This window comes from Zootoca vivipara, chromosome 10 (assembly GCF_963506605.1).
Source record: "Zootoca vivipara chromosome 10, rZooViv1.1, whole genome shotgun sequence".
In the NCBI taxonomy this organism is placed as follows: Eukaryota; Metazoa; Chordata; class Lepidosauria; order Squamata; family Lacertidae; genus Zootoca; species Zootoca vivipara.
Genome location: NC_083285.1, coordinates 43770853 through 43789528, shown reverse-complemented (window position 1 = coordinate 43789528; position 18676 = coordinate 43770853). Strand labels below are relative to the sequence as shown.

The following is an 18676-nucleotide window of genomic DNA, read 5'->3' as shown; positions in this document are numbered from 1 at the left end:
GACAAGGCTCTTATACCTTTAATTGCTGTATCAAAGGAAGACAGATAGCAAGCACACAGTCCATTGCCATGACCATTATATAATAAAAACATCCCTATCAAAAGGCACAGGAGCCCTGTCTTCTTTTGAACATGGCAATCCTTCCTGCTTCCCCTAAAACACTTACCAGGAGCTACATCATCATTTGGTCCTTTCTGGAATATTAGCATATAAACATAGCAAAGCAGAAAAAGAACAGGAAGGAGAAAGAGAGAGAAATGACTGATACTGTCAGGAAGTTTGTGGTCAGGGATGGCAAAGCTAATTCCCATCATCCCTGACCACTGGCTATGCTAACAACAAGTGCTGATGGGGAGCTGGAAGCCAACACCATCTGAAAAGCCACAGCTTCTCCGTCCCTGCAATAGACCTTAAGGAAGAATCCCAGCACTGTGCCATTAGTCACCGGCCATGGTTTCCCCAGCACATTCACACTGCATCAGGAAACCATGGTTCAACCCTCAACTGTGACGATCACGTGCTCAAGTGTCACGTTTATTTTGACATGTAAATGCCTTCCCAGATTGGAAGAAAAAGTGGTCCTAAAACAGTGATAGTGAAGCAGAGACACAGAGAGAAGCACAGGGCTAGGTAGTCTGTTACCTAGGTTTTGGTCAGTGCTCCTTGGGGACGGTAGTCCTTCCTGGGAAGTGGAAGCAGTTGGTGATATGTCAGGTGGGTGGAAGCGGTCAATCCCTACAATTTTCAGCAGGTCTAAGAGCACCTTCCGATTGGCACCTTTGGCATGGTGAGAGCGTCACATGCGTTAGAGAGGAAAATCCATTAATAGAAAGGAAATGGTCACCGCTGCCTGCTCTGAGTCAGACTAATCCCATGTACCTGGTCTGAAAAAAACACAGGGCTGCAGGTGGTTGCCTCAAGGGGGGGTGGGAATGTGGTTTAAGCAACCTGCTGAGATTATGGCCTGGGCCTCAGAATCCTACGCCACAGCTGGGTCCTTGTCTGTGCTCCTTAGGCCTGAGATTCTCACCATCCCTCCACTGGGCAGAACAAATCTGTGCAAGAGGCCAGGAGGTCACAAATGGGATTCTCCAAATCTAGAATTATGGAGTATGTTGCTTGCCATATCCTGATGACACACAGCTCTATTTCTCTTTTACATCTGTAGCTGTGGCAGTGGAAGTGCTGGATCATTGTCTTCCACCCAGCTCCCATATTCCCCTTTCCCTCCCCACAGGTCCCCCCTCTCACCTTTGCTGATCCTGGCCGCCAACAGCCCCGGCGTCTCCCCCAAGTCATTGGGGACCTCCACATCTGCTCCAAACACAATAAGGGCCTTGATCATTTCTAGATGGTCTTGCTGCGGGGAGGAAAAGAGCTTGTAAAGAGAAAAGTGTTGCCAGGAGCTCCCTCCAGCCTCAGCTTCCTAGCTAGGTTTCTGTGAGTCTCTTCACTTTAACTAGACGGGTTGCGTGTGGAGACACAAACAAAAATGTTCAGGAAAGGAAGATTGAGGGATAAGGAAACTTTGGCCTATGGGCCTCATTAGGCACACATGGGTTCTAATTTGGCCTGGAAGGTCATTTCCCCCAAACTACACTCACCTGCCCTGCCCCGATGCTGTATGTGATGCCTGGTAGGAGGGAGGGAAAGGTGTGGCCTTCACTTTGAAGTGCATCTGCAAGCAGCTTCCATTGAAACCACCTGGAAACGTCCTTCAGATGTGCCTCTGTCACCTGATGTCATATTGATGCCAGCTGACAGACAGCTGAGCTGCCGTGCCCCACCCACCAAACTTACTCCATGGGGCTTTTGGAGTTTAGGATCCGGCCCACCTGGCCGAAAAGGTTGCCCACCCCTGGGCTATGTCTAGATATTGAACCAGAACAGAGATTGTTACAACAGAAGATTACTCAAGAAAAAGGGGGGTGTTCTCTGCAGATGTTATGCACTTCTCTCCTCTCAGCCCCTGCCCCACCCTTCAGTTCTGGAAAAGCAAGCACCCAGCAGGTGAGAAGCCCACCTTCATGGCCAGGTGCAGCGGGGTGTTGCCATCCGCCCCTTTCACATTTGTCACGGCTCCATTCGTCAGCAGCACCATGGTGCATTCAAAGCGCCCCCGTCGGGCAGCGATGTGCAGGGCCGACTCCCCTGTCTTGCTGAGGGCGTTCACTTCGCAGCCATAGTCAATGAGGAGCCGGGTCATCTAGGGGACAAGGTGGAAAGGCACAAAGCCACCCTTTGGATCACAAGTGCTTCTTCACTGGGACAGGTGAGGTCAGATTTATTTCAATGATAAAAACGAGCACGGTACCAGGGGCATATGGGAATATACTTTTTATGCAAATGAGAAATCACTGCATGTATTTGAATAGGATTGTGCTCAGGGGCTGGGATGGCATTTTCCTCTTTTGATTATGTTCTTTTGGAAACAATAAACAAATATTTAAAAAGGAAGATGCCTAGGATTTTTTAAAACCTAGATTTAAGGCTAAAGAGAAGAATTATTGCTCTGAAAGATGAATCCATGGCTCATAGAAACGCAAAAATGATAAGTTTAAGGCTCCTGTCTCAACTCACACATTATCTCACCAGTAAAGACATTGTACAGATTTCACACATTGCGCTCGCTTATGAGGCTGGTTCCATCCGCTTCCCTCTGAGCTACAAACTCAACAAACTCAACAGAAAGAGGGACATCCAATTCACAGTAAATGCCTCAGTTACCATAACAATATACTGTAGTTTTTCTGCTTAACTGCACCCTTTGGCATGTGCCTTTCTGCTTCATCACATTCTGTTTTGCTTTTGCTCTGGCTCTTGTGTAACACAGGATACCGTAGCCTTGTATAAGGGCTTCTAATACAGTGGAACCTCGGTTTATGAACACCTCGGTTTACGAATTTTCGGTTTACGAACGCCGCGGACCCATCTGGGACGGATTAATTCACTTTCCATTACTTTCAATGGGAAAGTTCGCTTCAGTTTATGAACGCTTCAGTTTATGAACAGACTTCCGGAACCAATTGTGTTCATAAACCGAGGTACCACTGTACAAAAGTCCTTCAGGAGATCCAGCTTCCTTATAGTGGGGTCTGGGAAGCTTATGTATAATTTTATGTAGCCAGTATTTTAATTTTGCAGGAAATGGCAAAAAGTCCTAACTTCTGTTTATGTCAGGAAAGCCTGTATTTTTGGGGGGGGGGGTTGCAGCCATGGGCTTATCTTAGAAATCTATTTTGTACAACTTTGAGGCTGATTGTTTGCAAACTCCCACAGTATAGCCCTGTAGATAACTTAATTTTTTAGATACCCAAAGCTCCACAAGGCTAATCAGATGACTTCCCTCTGTGCTGATAAAAGCACTACAGTGTTTGTATGGAGATAAATATTTTAGATTTCAGGCACACCAAAATATTTACTTAACTGTTACATTTATGTGAGAAAAAAATAAATACTTGAAAACATTTCAGTCCTATGGCCTGTGATATCCACTTTGAGCATTCTTGCTCCCTTGCTTCTCTTCTTCTGTCCCATAAAACAATGAAAGCATTTTTTTTCCAAGCTGGCATTGGACTCTGAGGTAGCTGGTTCTGTATTATATTTGTGATTCTTGCATGCTTTATTTTCAGGTTGCTGTTCTCAAAACAATCTATGGCCTTTTAAACTGGGGGATTACTGCTTTTTTGTTTGTTATTATGTTGTGTATCTTTGTGTCTTTATATTGTAAACCACCCTGTGATCCTCGGATGAAGGGCAATATAGAATTTTAATACAGTGGTACCTCGGTTTATGAACACAATTGGTTCCGGAAGTCTATTCATAAACTGAAGCGTTCATAAACTGAAGCAAACTTTCCCATTGAAAGTAATGGAAAGTGAATTAATCCGTTCCAGATGGTCCGCGGAGTAAGCGTTCATAAACTGAAGCAAACTTTCCCATTGAAAGTAATGGAAAGTGGATTAATCCGTTCCAGGCGGGTCCGCGGAGTACTTAAACTGAAGCGTTCATAAACTGAAGCATGGGTGTAATTGGTTCCGGAAGTCTGTTCATAAACTGAAGCGTTCATAAACTGAAGCAAACTTTCCCATTGAAAGTAATGGAAAATGGATTAATCCGTTCCAGATGGGTCTGCAGCGTTCATAAACCGAAAATTCATAAACCGAGGTGTTCATAAACCGAGGTTCCACTGTAAATACATAAATAAAACTGTAAATCACCTGATACTGGGAGTCGGATGGGGAGTGTCATATAATTGAACAAAAATCAGTTTACAAATGGAACTCTAAAAACCAACTCAAACAAGGCCATCAAAATAATGACAATACTGGCAGTGAGAGCAACCAGTTAATAAAAATGCCACCCAAGTCCCCTAACTACTTCTAAATGCCCTGTTGATTAATAGCTTTATTGTCCTTCTAAAAACAATAAAAAGGGTTAGACTCCCTTGGGAGGCAATTCCACAGAATGCCTGCTGCATGCTGCAATAGAACCCCTATTAATCTCCACAGTCGCCTTTGCAGGAGGATTCCAGCTGGAGAAGGTCAGGAAGAGGAGAGGATAAACAGGTCCATATGGAAGGGATGCTCTCCAGATTATTTGGACTACAACTCCCATCAACCCATGCTGGCAGGGGCAGATGGAAGTTGTAGCCCAAACCCAAGATGGGGAAGGCTGCTTTTAGCATCAGGAAAAAGTCAGCAGGTACAAGCTTATCCCATTTCTGACATACTCTGGCAGGGAAAGACATGCCACCATCTCCTCCCAAGCATCTTAGTGCCATGGAGGTATTAAAGACCCAGGAGCCAGCAAGCCTACACAGAGATCGGAAGGTCAGAGATGGGGAAGGAGCTCTTTGTAAAGGCATGGCTAGGAGAGCAAGACTCTTAAAAGCTAAAGCCAAGATGCCTGGCCAGCTAGCAGACTACCCACTTACATCAGCATTTCTGGCCCAGTGGAGTGGTGTTGCTCCATAGCGTGGGTCTAGCAACTGAATCTGGCTGATCTCCTTATCAAGAAGGGCCTCAGCACATCTGGAACAGAAGAACAAGGAGGAAATGAATGAAGGGATACGACAAACACCTGCCCGCTGACTGCATGGATCCTTGAATATTCAGTAGGTAGGGGACACTTCCAAGGCTCCATAAATTAGTTTGCAGATATGCGCATGTGAAATAAGAGGGAAGCATGGTGCCTTGGGCCTTGGAAGTGGCAGGTGTGCCAGCAACGGCTCCAAGGAAAACCGGTCCAGGTTTACGCCCACTCCACGGGTCAGTCATGTATCCCTTTAATATTGTACTGTTAAATCAGGGGCGGGGCAGCTGTAACTCCTAACAACTCTCAGCACCCTTCACAAACTACAGCTCCCAGAATTCTTTGGGGGAAGCTGTGACTGTTTAAAGTGTCACCACAGTGCTTTAAATGTGTGGCCTGAACGTTGCCATTTCTTCAGGCAAACTCTTGAAACATATTTGTTGTGAGAAAAGGTGGTTTCTGTTTAAATGCGGTTCAGATGTTGGCCTTGTTTCCTTGCTGGCCACCTTGGGCTCCTTTGGGAGGAAGGGGGGGGAATAAAAATATAGTTAATGCAAAAATATTAGCAAACATTATTTTCTAGCACTCTTATCCAAATGGAAAAAGCAGACACACCTTTTCTGGGAGTATTTCATAGCAATGTGGATGGGGTAGCCGAGCACTCCCATGTTGCTGCACTTAGCTTTGACCTTCAAAAGAGCATGAACAGCATCTTCTTTGCCCAGTTGGCAGGCCAGGTGCAAAGGGCTCTTTCCTTCGTCGTTCACGTGGTCCAAAGCGGCAGTTGACCTCTTGCCCATGAGCTGCAACAATTCAACAATGTCACTCAAGTGTAGAGACTCTGAAGGATGGATAAGATGACTCAGCAGGAACACCAGACCAGAAATTGTGTATAGAAGAAAATTGGTGAATGGGCAAGGGCCGCTGTCTAACCCTTCCCTCCAGCTTCTCCAGACATGGGAAGTTCCTATTTCCTCTGCTTCTACACCTATCCCGTCATTTTCTTCTTTCTACCAGGAAAGCTACCTTTCTCTGTTAACATTCTCACCTCTATGATCTCAGGGTTGTTCCCTCGGACAGAGTAGTGGAAGACGGTATCTCCATTTTTGTCCGTGACGTCTAGACGGGCATGGCACTGCTCCACCAGCTCCCGCAGGCACTCCATGTCTCCCTTTTGGCAGGCCATGTGCACCGGAGTGCATTCATTGTCACCGCTGTTGCTGTTTATGCAGCTGCAATGCAAGATGGAGACATTCTGGGCACACCGCCGGGCCCAAGGGCAAAACCAGCCAGAACCGCATACCCCCCCCCCCAAACGGTTTGCTTCGAAAAGCTCATTAACGTTATTTTGTGGAACAGCAAACTAAATTCTACCGCTGCTGCTCTTCCAATATTCGGTACTCTAGGAAAGATTAACATCTAGGATCTAGGGTAAGATCAGTGACTGGAAGAACTGCCACCCCAGTCCTGTTCAATTCCAATGGGACCAGCCAGAGCCATTGAAATCAATCATTAGAGCAGGGACTTTTCGGGATCCACAGGCCTGATCCTTAACAGGTTCTGCCTCAAGGGTCAAGTTTAACAATTGGGCAAGGACACACAACCTGTCCACTTTGCAAGTCTATCCCAGCTCCCCTTTTAAGTACTCAATCTCGGAAACTTAAAAGTGGAGCAGGAGGAGAGCTACAGAGCTTGTTGTTGTTGTTGTTGTTTAAATTTGTTTATTGCCCTATATCCATAGGTCTCAGGGCGGTTCACAACACAAAGGTACTATATATGAAGCATAAAATACACAATAAGTTTAATCAAAACACAAAGCACATAATAAAAACAAACAATTAACAATACTAATGTATACACACTAATAAACAATACACTCCCCAACAAAAGCCCCTAAACCAGTGGTTCCCAACCTTTTTTTGGCCATGCCACACCTAAGCATCTCTAAAATCCTGATGCCCTCCTTCCCCGTGACATATAATTCATATTATTCAAAAAGTGAACTCCTATTCACGTGGAGGAAGCCTAAAAGGCCATTAACTGTTAATAACTCATTCTCAAATTGCCCCCCTTAAAAATCAAATTGCCCTCCTGTGGGGTGTGTGCCCCACGCTGGGAAACAATACTCCAGCCAACAAATCCAAAAATCCAAATTGGCATTTAATAACAATTTAAAACCACCCCACCCGCCAAACAAAATAGCACCCACCTACCGGTAAGTTAAAACCCCATCCCTATTAAATCAATAGTAACTTTTTCCAAGTTTTCCCGTGGTTCCCTTTTAAGCATCTGAGTTTGGGGGCTTAAAAGGAGAGGAGGGGAGATTTGCAAAAGGCTTTAAGATGGCCCCCAGACTCCCATTTGAAATGCCCTGAACTAAGTTTGCAATCTAAGTCATTCCCCATTAGAAGGAGCCCAAGTTCTCATACCTCAGGATGTGATTGTGACGGAAGCTCTCCAGGAGACCAACGTCTACCGCTACATGAGCCAGCGACCAGCTAGGGTGGCTGCGAAAACAGTCCGTCAGTTGCTGCAAAACCTCCAGCTGCAAAGGATTCTGGGAACTCTCATAGAAGGGGCGCAACTTATTTGCATACAGCTCGTAGTGCTCAAGGGCAAATCCTTCGTGGTCTACCTGGAAGAGCCTACAAAATGAATTTATTTAGAACAATTGGAGCCTGCTTCTCCAGTTTGCGGTAGGGCTCACAACAAAGATTAAAACAATTAAGAAAAATCCAATAAAAGAATATGCAAAACCATAAACACCCACAACCCCAGTCAATCAGCAGGAACTATTAATGTTTTGCTGCTGCTGCAAATATTTGACTTCACTCAAACTTAGCAGTCAAAAAGTCCTATTGGAACAGGACAATTATATATCCTCTCCAGAAGGTTTAAAGAGAAGAACCAAAACACACCTGAGGGATAGTTCAGTTGATAGAGAAGCCTCTTAATCTCAGGATCAAGGGTTCGAACCCCACATTGGGTGAAAGATACCTGCATTGCAGGGGTTTGGACTAGATGAGCCTCGTGGCCCCTTCCAATTCAGCCAGCCTGCTTGCCTTCCTACTTACAACAACTCCAGGGGGTGGGTCTCTCTGCCAGCTTTCTCCTCCTTAGTCTTGGGTGTTGCCCTTGCAGAACTCAGCAGGGAGGAGGATGGTGGCCAAACTGAAGTTACTTGCCTCTGCTTGTCATTGGCTCTGGTCTCCCTGCCTTTCACCAGGGTGGATTTGATTTAAATCAATCTGATTTAAATCAATCTGATTTAAATCACGATTTAAATCACTAGTCAGTAAGGCTTGATTTAAATCATAGTTTTCTACATAAAGACTAATTCTTCCTGGTATAACTTTAATATGCAAGTAGATGAAGATTTTTTAGAATAACAACTTTTCATATTAGTTTTTTATCCCCAGTTTAATGGGTTATTCATATTTGGACAACTTTACTGTTGTACTTAGGAAGGAGAAAAATAATCATTACCTTAATAATAACAATTTAAATAGATTTATTCAACTGAAACAATAACATTACAGCATATGTTATTTGCTTAAACAAACATCCATGTTTGTTAACTAATTTGGCTAAACAATATATATATATATATATATATATATATAAAGAAACTTAGACTGTCAGCCCAGCCTACACATGAAAAACTTAAATACTGTCCACTCCAAACAATCAGAAAAATATTGTTTCTATTCTATTCACTGAACTTCTTGAAACTTAGCACTGAAGGGGTCGTTTCTGTATTCATAGGTTTGTAGAACAATAGGATTAAGGTTTTTTTCTCAACTCTGTTCATGTTATAACATTTTTGCTGTGAAGAAGAGGCATGTGATCTCTGTTAAGTCAAATTCAGTTTTGAGAACTGCAAAAGTAAACCAAGCATCTGTGATAATATCTTGTAGGCAGAGAAACTGCCCAATAATCTTACAAAAACCTCTGGAAGAGCATGACATTGTGAATGGATTAATGAAATTTATTTACCCAAAAAATTAAACATATACAACCTTATTCTACATAATTAAAAAACTAATCTTTATTTCATGATGGAATAACCTTTGGATGGTAATATATTTTCCTCAAAAAGCATTTTATTTAAAAAAATCCAATTTAAATCAAAAAAGTCGATTTAAATCAAAAAAATCCGATTTTTTTGATTTTTTTAAAAAAATCATTGATTTTTATCCACCCTGCCTTTCACCCTACCAATAGTCACCAGCCACCACTGTCCTCCACCCCACCTGCCTAACCTATAACCCTGGTGGACAGTAACTATGAAAACCTATGCTATTATAGCAATGTTCTCTCATTCCTGCATAGTCCCCTTGATCCCCTTTCTTCCCAATCCAACCTCAATTTCACCCTCTCCTACTAGGAAGAGGTTTTGTATCAGAGTTTCTTAAGGTCTTGAAGCTAAAAATTAAACTAGGTCTCCCTGCCACTCACCGGAAAGCAACTTTTGCATTATTGGGGTTAAGAAGAAGGCACTCCCAAGAGTGAGATGAACTTTTTTCATACAGCACTACCCTATCTTCAGACTTTACAGGTTTCAGAGATGCATAGTCAGCCAGGGATACCTCCTTGATCCGGAAAGGGTTTGAAAACAAGCCGGTGACATTGTTTAAAGTGTTCATAAGCCGACCAAAGAACTGCATGTCTTTAAAAAGCAGTGCAAGCTATCTTCGTTCAATGCTGTGGAAAGATCAAAGTTCGCATTCAGATAATGCCATCATCCACTAAATGCATCATCTTCTCAGCATAATCATTTTCCTGGTCTTTAAAAAACATTTTAAATATTTATTAGACTTCTACGCAACCTTTTAAAATACAGTGGTACCTCAGGTTAAGAACTTGATTCGTTCTTAACCAGGAACTGTTCTTAACCTGAGGTACCACTTTAGCTAATGGGGCCTCCCGCCGCCGCACAATTTCTGTTCTCATCCTGAAGCAACGTTCTTAACCCGAGGTACTATTTCTGGGTTAGCGGAGTCTGTAACCTGTAGCGTCTGTAACCTGAAGCATCTGTAACCCGAGGTACCACTGTAAAGATATCTATAGATGCCAAACAAAGTATGATAAAACATCTTTATTCTTTAAAAAAAAAAAACCAGCAAAAACATGTGATTAAAATATAAATTAGAAAGAGCTGCAAATCTATTCCATAGCCTGATAAAATTCCCATCCCTAAATTCAAAAATGTAACTCATCCCATTAAATATAACATGTAGCAAATGAATCTCCCAACTAGATTAGGAGCGCCTCTGTCAGGAGATGCTGTTTAACATCTCCATGAAACCGCTGAGTGGGGGTCATCCACAGCTTTGGATTACCCCGTCAGCAAAATGTTGATGACACTGCCATGTGGCAGTGAATGTGCTGGACCACTGTCTTGCCTCGGTAATAAACTGGATGAGAGCCAAGAATCTGAAGCTCCATCCATATAAGTCTGAGGCACTGTTAGTGGGTGGTTCCCTAGACTGGATAGGTGGGAGGCTGCTCACTCTTAGTGGGGTTACTCATAGAAACCCAAGGAGAAGACCTCAAAACAGCTTCAACAGGACCCAGTGAACCCCTCCTCAAGACAGTGGAGTAAGAGGACTTCATGTCTGGGTCACAGACAAGTTTTATTCTAAATTTAGACAATAGAGAAGAGCTGCCTTCTTAGTTCCGAGGGGATTTCTTGGCTTATTCTGAAACCGTTTTTACATCTTTCCTGGTAAGGAAGTGATTATTGTCCAGTGAAAAACAATTGAGAAATCCAGAGTTTTAGCACAGCTGTGACTAAGCATCAGCAAAGACAAGGAGTTTGTGCCCTTTCTAACTCAGGTTCATTTTCATGCATTCAAAATTCTTGTTTCTTCTATATGTAAACATTTCCAAAAAAATGCAAATAAAATCCATAATTAGTATTTTCATATTGCCTGTGGGTGGGTCGGCGTCTCTCTCTCTCTGTGACTGAGAAAGCATTGATTGTATTGGAGGGGGTGATTAATTGCTTTCCCATGAGAGAAAATTCTTGGACTGTTGCTGTTGGTATGAACACTTAAATGGGTATATTTGTGTGAAAGATACAAACCCTAAAAATTAAGAGAGAATGGCTGTCTGTTTGACCTATGCTAATAACACTGCCCTAATTATTAAGAGATATAATTTTAAAAACCCACCAAAAATGCTATTTAAAAACACTGGTTGCTTTTTAATTGAATCTTGAATGAAAGACCTATTGTAACATAAAAGTTTACATCTCATGAAACTAGAATTATTTCCACGGTTTAGGGTTGGCATTAAGCAGGGCGCTCTTGTCTTTCCACAGCTGCATGGCAAGCAGAAATTCAACAGGTTAAACCTGTTGACATTCTGCTGGTCAAACATTTTATTACTTGGTGTGCGGCCACGGATTTATTTTTGAGTCCTCCACCCGATCAACAAAACAGGATATAAATTGGAATATGACACAAAGCATATACAAAGTTTATGCAAATTGGTGCCTACTTTTGTGAGCGGGGTAGAGAATCTAAGACATGTAGAGTAGTGGGCAAGAAATTACTAGAGGCACCCCATACAGCCACTGGTTGGGACGATGGGAGTCCAATAACGTCTTAAGGGCGACAAGTACCCCATTCCTGATTACTGTAAGTACTTGGCTTGCAATTTGGTAATCCTAGCTACAAGTCTAGACTCATTATAGCTCAATTAGTAGTCCACCAAGAAGAACTCATCCAGCTAGTTCCTATACCTTCCTTATAAAACTAGTTTGTGTGTAGTGTATTTATCCTTATTGTGCTAAGCACAATTGAAATTCTGTGTAGCTCAACAATTGGCATTTTCTCTCATCACATGACGGAGGAATATCATATTCCCTACTGCCGGGAAGCAGAACCTGTGGCCCTCCAGATACTGTTGAACTACAACTCCAATCAGCTCTGACCATTGGCACTGCTGGATGGGGCTCATGGGATTTAGAATTCAACTATATCTAGAGGGCCACAGGTTTCATAAATTCCTGATGTAAGGGGAAGGCAACACATTCAAAATATATCTTCAATATATTGGAGCCTACTGTACTTTATTAACACCCCACCCAGGATGATCTGTAAGGAGACACATTTATATTCTTTCCACTAACAACTGAAGATCTATTTTGTATTAAAAACCATTTCTCCAATGTGAAAATGTCACTTATTTTATGCAGCTTCCTGGTAATTTTCAATTGTATTTTTGTAATGTTATTGTTTTATTTATTTAAGGCATTTATATATTGCTTAATTATTATGTCTAAGCAATGTTACTGTTGTTCATTTTTGTGTGTTTGGTTTGTACTTTCTCCAATTCACTTTTGAGTGTATAAAGGGAAATGGCAAGTAAGTTTATGCTCATTAAGATTTTGTCCCACACCATTGCATTTTAGAGTGACCAAGAAAAAGAACTGAAGATGAAGGGTTGGAGCTATTGAGATATGAGGTCTTTATTTAAAATAATAGCTAGGGTTCACACAAAGCAGATAGTGTGTTTAAACCGACATGTACACAAACAGCTGTTGCATTCCTACAAAGTAGGGAAGATGGCAAAACTTGCCCCTTAACATTGACCGAGAGGGGTGAGAGGTGGGCTCTCAAACTGATAACTAGAATAAGCAGCCTAACATTTTTGCATTCAGTCTTTCCTTTTTCATGGTTTCACTTCCAGGAGATGAAAAGGGCAAGCAAGAGAAGCAACATAATGTATTTATATTCACAAAATAAATACATACAGAAGGAGAAAAGGAACAGAAAGCCAATTCAATCATATTAAAAACCAACAAAGGGAAAAAAATTGGCAAACTTTGGAATTTTAAAGTAACTTCCGTTTTGTTACTTCCTTCCACCAACTTTCAGAAAAGGAGCCGTTTTAATGTCTCCAACATTTCCATTTGCCCAACTCTTACACTTTTCTTTACAGTACTGAACCATGTTCATGTTTTCACTACGGCAATTCAGAGCCCCCAAAATCACATTTTCCTGTGGACCATACACTGTGCTCAAAGTCTGGAGATCTTAACATAGTTTCCAACTCTTGCATATGTGAATCTGTCTTCCACTGAGCAACAAACCAATTCTCCAGCTGGAAAACATTACCTTTTGAAACCCATCAGAGCTTCCTTTACTTAACTTTTTTAAGAAACTGTACATGGCATCTCTTGCATGATATTCCAAGATGAAATGCAGCACTGCATAGGTTCTACCTGATGAAGAAAGTGTGCACATTCCTAAAGTGAATGTGAAGTTCAACTAACAGATATAAAAAGGTTGGTTACAAGTTCAAGCTTTTTAGTCACATCAAGTAGTTATCTGATCACAACACTTTTAACACTTCAAAAATATGGAAGGCTTTAAAAGCCTTACATCTTCCACTCAATTAGGCACAGCACATGGGGATATCACCTTATTTTTTCTGGCAGGGTTCCTTTGCCTTTAGCAGCTGCTGGGCATGCAGACTTCCACTAAGATACAACTGTTATGTTTAACAACAGCAACGACTTTTTCTACCTAAACTGGGCTGCTGAAATGATGAGAGTTATAATCATGAGTGGGCTTTTGTGTGAAAGGACTATGAGCTCAGTTCAGTTCTGGCACTGGAAGCAAATTCCCGGACTCAGAATGTGGTCAGAGGCGAACTATAAAACTTATGTCTTTTGCACCTAGTTCCTGGGGTTCTGGTTTAAAGGTGGGATATGGAAAAGAAGTGCAATGGGCGATCGCAGCAGAAAATAAAGCAGAAAGGGTAGCTTCCCCACCCCCTTGCTTATCTTAGACCCCAGAACCTTTATCAAGCCACTGAGACCCACACTTTAAGGACTACGAAACACGCAGAAGAGATATCTACCCTTCCCCTGTCCTCTAAGACTTGTACTGTACTCACTCACCTCTTCAATTAGCCACTACTCACCCCAACTACTACTTCCGCGAACAAATTCCGGCAGTCTCACGTGATCGACGCTCAGCCAACCACAATCCGTCGGAACGACTCCTCCCCGCCGCTTAGTCGATCACCTCATTGCTTGGCCAGCCAAAGGATCCGAAGGTGGCGTAGTTCCGTGCGTGAGGCCATTGCGTCTCGACGTTAAGGAGGCGGAGCGGCCATCTTTGCCTCGGGCATCTGATGGCGCGGTTGGGACGCCGCCGCCATCTTTGTGAAGGGGCAAAGAGTGGCGCACGCTTTCGCTGTTGCCCTTTGCCCGCCTTTAAATTGACAGTTTTAACGGTCAAGTGTTCACTTATTAGAAAATAAAAAAGGGAGGAGGAGAAACTAAGGAGGCTTCTTAAAGAAGAGCTGGAGGGCGGGGAGAATCATATACTGGTCTTCAAAGTGTGAAGACGACATAAGAACCTGTTGCATAATGTCACACAAACACACACACACAGAGAGAAAATTCCAGCATCAGTCCCTTAATGCTAACAGGGCCATTTTAGCCAAGTCTACTCAGAATCAAGTCCTATTGGTTTCAATGGGGCTTACTCCCAGGTAGCAGGGGTTAGCATTTCAGCCTAAATAATGAAGCAAGGAGGGTGCCCTGCACTGAAGGAGCTGCGCCTTGTTACTCCTACAGTGGTATCTTGGTTTGCTACCGTTTTGGATTACAACCATTTTGGATTACAACCCTTTTTTCCCCTCCTTTTTTGGGGGGGGAGGCCCCATTGGCGAAAGCGCGCCTTGGGTTACAACCTGTTTTGGTTTACAATCGGACCTCCAGAACGGATTATGGTTGTAAACCAAGGTACCACTTTATTAAACTCTGCCAACCAACAGACAAAAATTGTGAGACAAGGTTCTCCATTAGGCGTGGAGGACTTGGAGTAAAAAAAAAAAAACCAAGGAGGGCACAGTTTTGCCTCCCTAAATTACGGTTGGGCATGTGGCCTCGAAATCCATTTAACCCCCAAAACTCACCCGCACTTTGAAATAAATTTAAACTAAATGGAACCTCCATCGTCAAAGGCAGTGTACCGCTGAAGACTACCTAGATCCCCAAGGTGAAATAAGATGGGAGGGCTGTTGCCTTCATGCCTTGCTCTTCCCAGAGCCATTTATGTAGCATCTGTTGTAAACAGCCTTTGCTGGATTTCTTATCAAAAACTTGGACTGTAAGCTAATTGTTAATGGTGTCTTATACATACATACATACCGTACATACATACTTCCAATCGCTGAGCTATGCAGAGACCAGTTGAATTTATGTCTGCAATTTTTTTCCTACCATGAAAATCAGAACATTGCTAACTGCCCTGTGATGTTCAGAAGAAGGGTGGTATAGATGATGATGATGATGATGATAATGAAACCTTTTAAAATAAAGATGTTTACATTTAAGCACCCTTTGCTTAAGCATCCTGAGGTAATTTGAAAGCTGCATACTTAACAGCGAAGTCTTTCAGTGGTATAAAATGATAATAAACAAGGTGGGGTTTTTTAAATACTGACGTCATTTTTGTCCACTATTTTATCCACTGAAAACCTGGAAGTTTCATTAATCTAACCAGTTTACAATGAGCAAGCTGTGCACTTAGTGGTGGTCCATTGGGTGGTTGAGGGTCATCATAGTTCCAGAAGTCACTGCCTCTCAGCAAAGCACTTACTTTGGTGGGCTCCCCACAGCAATACATTTTGAACCAGTGCAAACTGTTCTTGGCAGCATGCCCAGGAAAGAAGAAGAAGGCGTTTGCAGGCACTAGTGAGAGACTGGGGGAGAGGGAATGAGATCTACCTGCTCTTCCACCTTCCACTAGTTGACTTTACCTGGAGAATTTTCACCTCTGCAGCAGAGACCAGGAAAGGACCAAGAGGCAGGTGGCAGCAGAGTGTATTCGGCTCTAATCTGTGTTATGTAGTAACTATATAACTGATTAAACAATCTATGTTCTTTTAAAAGTGTTGAGAAAGGGGGTGGTTGTTGTTGTTGGTTGTTGTTAGGGTACCGTATGTATTTTGTGTTTTCATTTTGTATTTTTTATGTTGTAAACCACCCTGTGATCTTTGGATGAAGTTTTGTATATAAGTTTGATTAATAATCAGGTTGGTTAAAGTGTTGTAAGTGGGGTGTGACTTTTAAACGCATATTTGGCACTTGATTAAATGCAGCATGTCATTCTAATTCACTTTAGTTATTAGTGTCAAGTCACTAAGATTACTGGCCCTCCTGTTTTTTGTTATATGCCGCCCAGGAAATATTCATTGATAGACAATTGTATACATTTAAATAATTGTGTTAAGTATTATTAATAACAATAACTAATTAGTGCACATGCCTCCGGCTGCAGCTGAAGTCTGTCAAGTTGCAGCCAAGATTTGCAGCTGATATCTCCCCTATCTACTAAGTAAGCCAGTGCTCACTTGATATGCATTCATATCTGAAAATGAATGTTCCTGTTGTGTAAGAATGATGCTTTAAAAAACAAATTACCTGTCTTGCTATCAGTCAACAGAACTGGTTGGGCCGGATTCAAATCAGGCATTTTTTAAAGGGCTGTCCATAGGTGAGGCAGACCTGGGTGCAAGCAGGTTTAGGAGACCAGATGTCTGCCCAGATAGCCACTGCTCCATTCCTGCTTCCAAATCCTGGGTTGTCATTTGGTGAGGGTGTAGAATGGACTCTTACTTTAATCCTCTTCCTCTCCCAAGAGAACATATAAGTTAGGCCACAACGTGAAGGCTGATGAAAGCAGTGATCTGAAGTCTTATTATCCTCAGAAACTGAAATATTTAGGAAGTTAAAGGGGTTCTGAGAAAATTCCAGGGCCTGACTCGTACAAATCTTTTAGGAATAACTACTGGAAATCCTTTTAAAAATAAACTACTGCACAGTGCTTTTTGACTTAATGGTCAGGGGGCCCTTTACCTTTAATGTTGACTTTGTGGAACAAACTATCAAAGGTACAGGAGCCCTGTCCTCTTTTGCATCTGGTCACCCTCATGACATTGGGGGAAGTTCTGTGGCTCTGCGAGAGAGCACATGCATCGTATACAGCAGTCCTTGATATTTCCAAGTAGGGCTGGAAACAACCCCTTTGTAAAACCCAGGAGAGCTGCTCCCCTCCAAACTCTACACTGGCACTCTTAAAAGTGGCTTAAACATATCCACTGTAGATTTACCTTCCGATAATTGTCCAACATGTCGCTGCTGCTTTTTAAAATAAACAGTTGGTCTATAAGCTGGATGACTGTATTAAATACACTTGTATGATTTAACATACAGGTAGTTGTCAGTTTGGAGAGTTTGATCATTAACGGATGTGGTTTTCTCCAGAGAATCCTGGGTACTGAAGTTTACCCCTCACAGAGCTACAATTCTGAGCACGCTTAACAAACTACAGTTCCCGGGATTTAGGGATTGGGGGGGGGGCGTGTCATGTGGTTTAAATATATGGTGTGCATGTGGTCAGAGCAGCTAGGACAAAATAATGGCAAAGGTGATTTCTGGCATGGGCAGTTCACCTGTAAGAGGGCAGGGGGTCTAAGATCGGCTCTCTCCATTTTTACAGTCTGAATTTAGAGAACAGAGCCAAGAGTTTGGATGGGAGGCAGCTTTGGAGCTGGCTGCTGCTGCAGCAGCTGCTCTCTCTAGGAATCTGATGCAGAGGTCAGCAGATTTGCTGCCTGCTGTAGGACAGCTGTATTTCTTTCTTCCAGTAGATTCTACTTGTATATTTGTAAATAAAGCGGACATTAAGTACGTCTCCAGTGTGCTCTCATCTAAAGGAAACTTTGGCACTGCTCCTTGAGCTCCTCATAGCTTAGGGAAGTGTGGTGAGTGAATAACAATATACTATTTCTCTCTCTTCTTTTCCTGCTCTGTCACTTGGAGAGGTGTGCTCTTTCTAACCTGGCGAACTGAAAACTGTAGCAAAGTTTAACAAGAAGGGAGCAGGACCAGACAGACCCTTGCTATGAAGGATTACAAGAGAAACAGCGGTGGTCTTGGAATGCATTTGCAGGCCTGTGGAGCGGGCAGAAATTCATCCAATGAAGTTTTCCCATCATGAGTGCTACCAGATGGTTTTCGGCCCATTGCAAGTTATTAAAGCAGGAATGTGATACCCCATGGATGGGCGAGGCTGGCTGAGGTTCATGGCACCTTGAGTCCAACAACATCTGGAGGGCCACAGGTTCCCCACGATTGGGTTAAAGGCTAACGTAGGAAGTTGTGAGTTATAGTGTTCAGAAACTTATTTTTTTTCAAATTAAGGTGTTCAAAAATAGTAGTACGTACAGTATAGCTGAAGCTGGCATTTTTGCCTCCTGACTTTCAGTGGCTCCCTCTTTCCTCAGAAACAATCCATTTGTTTGTATCGGGGTGCAGATGGCGACTGAACTGCTACCGTAATTCTGAGCACTTGCACCAGTAAAAGATTTAGGCGCGGGTCCCTTTAAGACGAAATGCCCAGCACCAAGATGGCAGCTTCCTTTCACCTCTCTCCTGCCTGTGCCCTTCACTAAGATGGGGAGGGAGGGGAAAGAATGATGTCATCGCATGACTGTGTTTTTATGAATGAAAAGAATCCTGTGAGTGAGTAATTCCAGGAAACTCATATTACAACTCAGCAGATCGCAGCGCAGAGCCCAGCTCAGCCCTTCTCCTCGGAAAACAACAACTTCG

At 42.7% G+C, this 18676-nt stretch overlaps 1 protein-coding gene across 7 annotated transcripts in view; it reads right to left on the bottom strand.

Moving 5' to 3' along the window:
* The window catches only part of PLA2G6 (phospholipase A2 group VI), a 28237-nt gene extending 14023 nt beyond the window's left edge, over positions 1-14214 (bottom strand). The window contains exons 1-10 of one of the 7 annotated variants that reach the window (XM_060279839.1): positions 13949-14214; positions 13161-13267; positions 9493-9738; positions 7464-7679; positions 6083-6266; positions 5650-5837; positions 4937-5033; positions 2024-2206; positions 1252-1360; positions 643-777 (exon numbers count right to left, since the gene is read on the bottom strand). In XM_060279839.1, the coding sequence (XP_060135822.1) occupies positions 643-777; positions 1252-1360; positions 2024-2206; positions 4937-5033; positions 5650-5837; positions 6083-6266; positions 7464-7679; positions 9493-9701 (1321 nt within the window). In that variant the 5' untranslated portion in view covers positions 9702-9738; positions 13161-13267; positions 13949-14214. Of the gene's footprint in view, positions 1-642; positions 778-1251; positions 1361-2023; positions 2207-4936; positions 5034-5649; positions 5838-6082; positions 6267-7463; positions 7680-9492 lie in introns of all 7 variants that reach the window. The other 6 variants (XM_060279841.1, XM_060279840.1, XM_060279836.1 and 3 more) reach the window with 6 other exon arrangements.
* Between the last annotated feature and the right edge of the window lie 4462 nt (positions 14215-18676).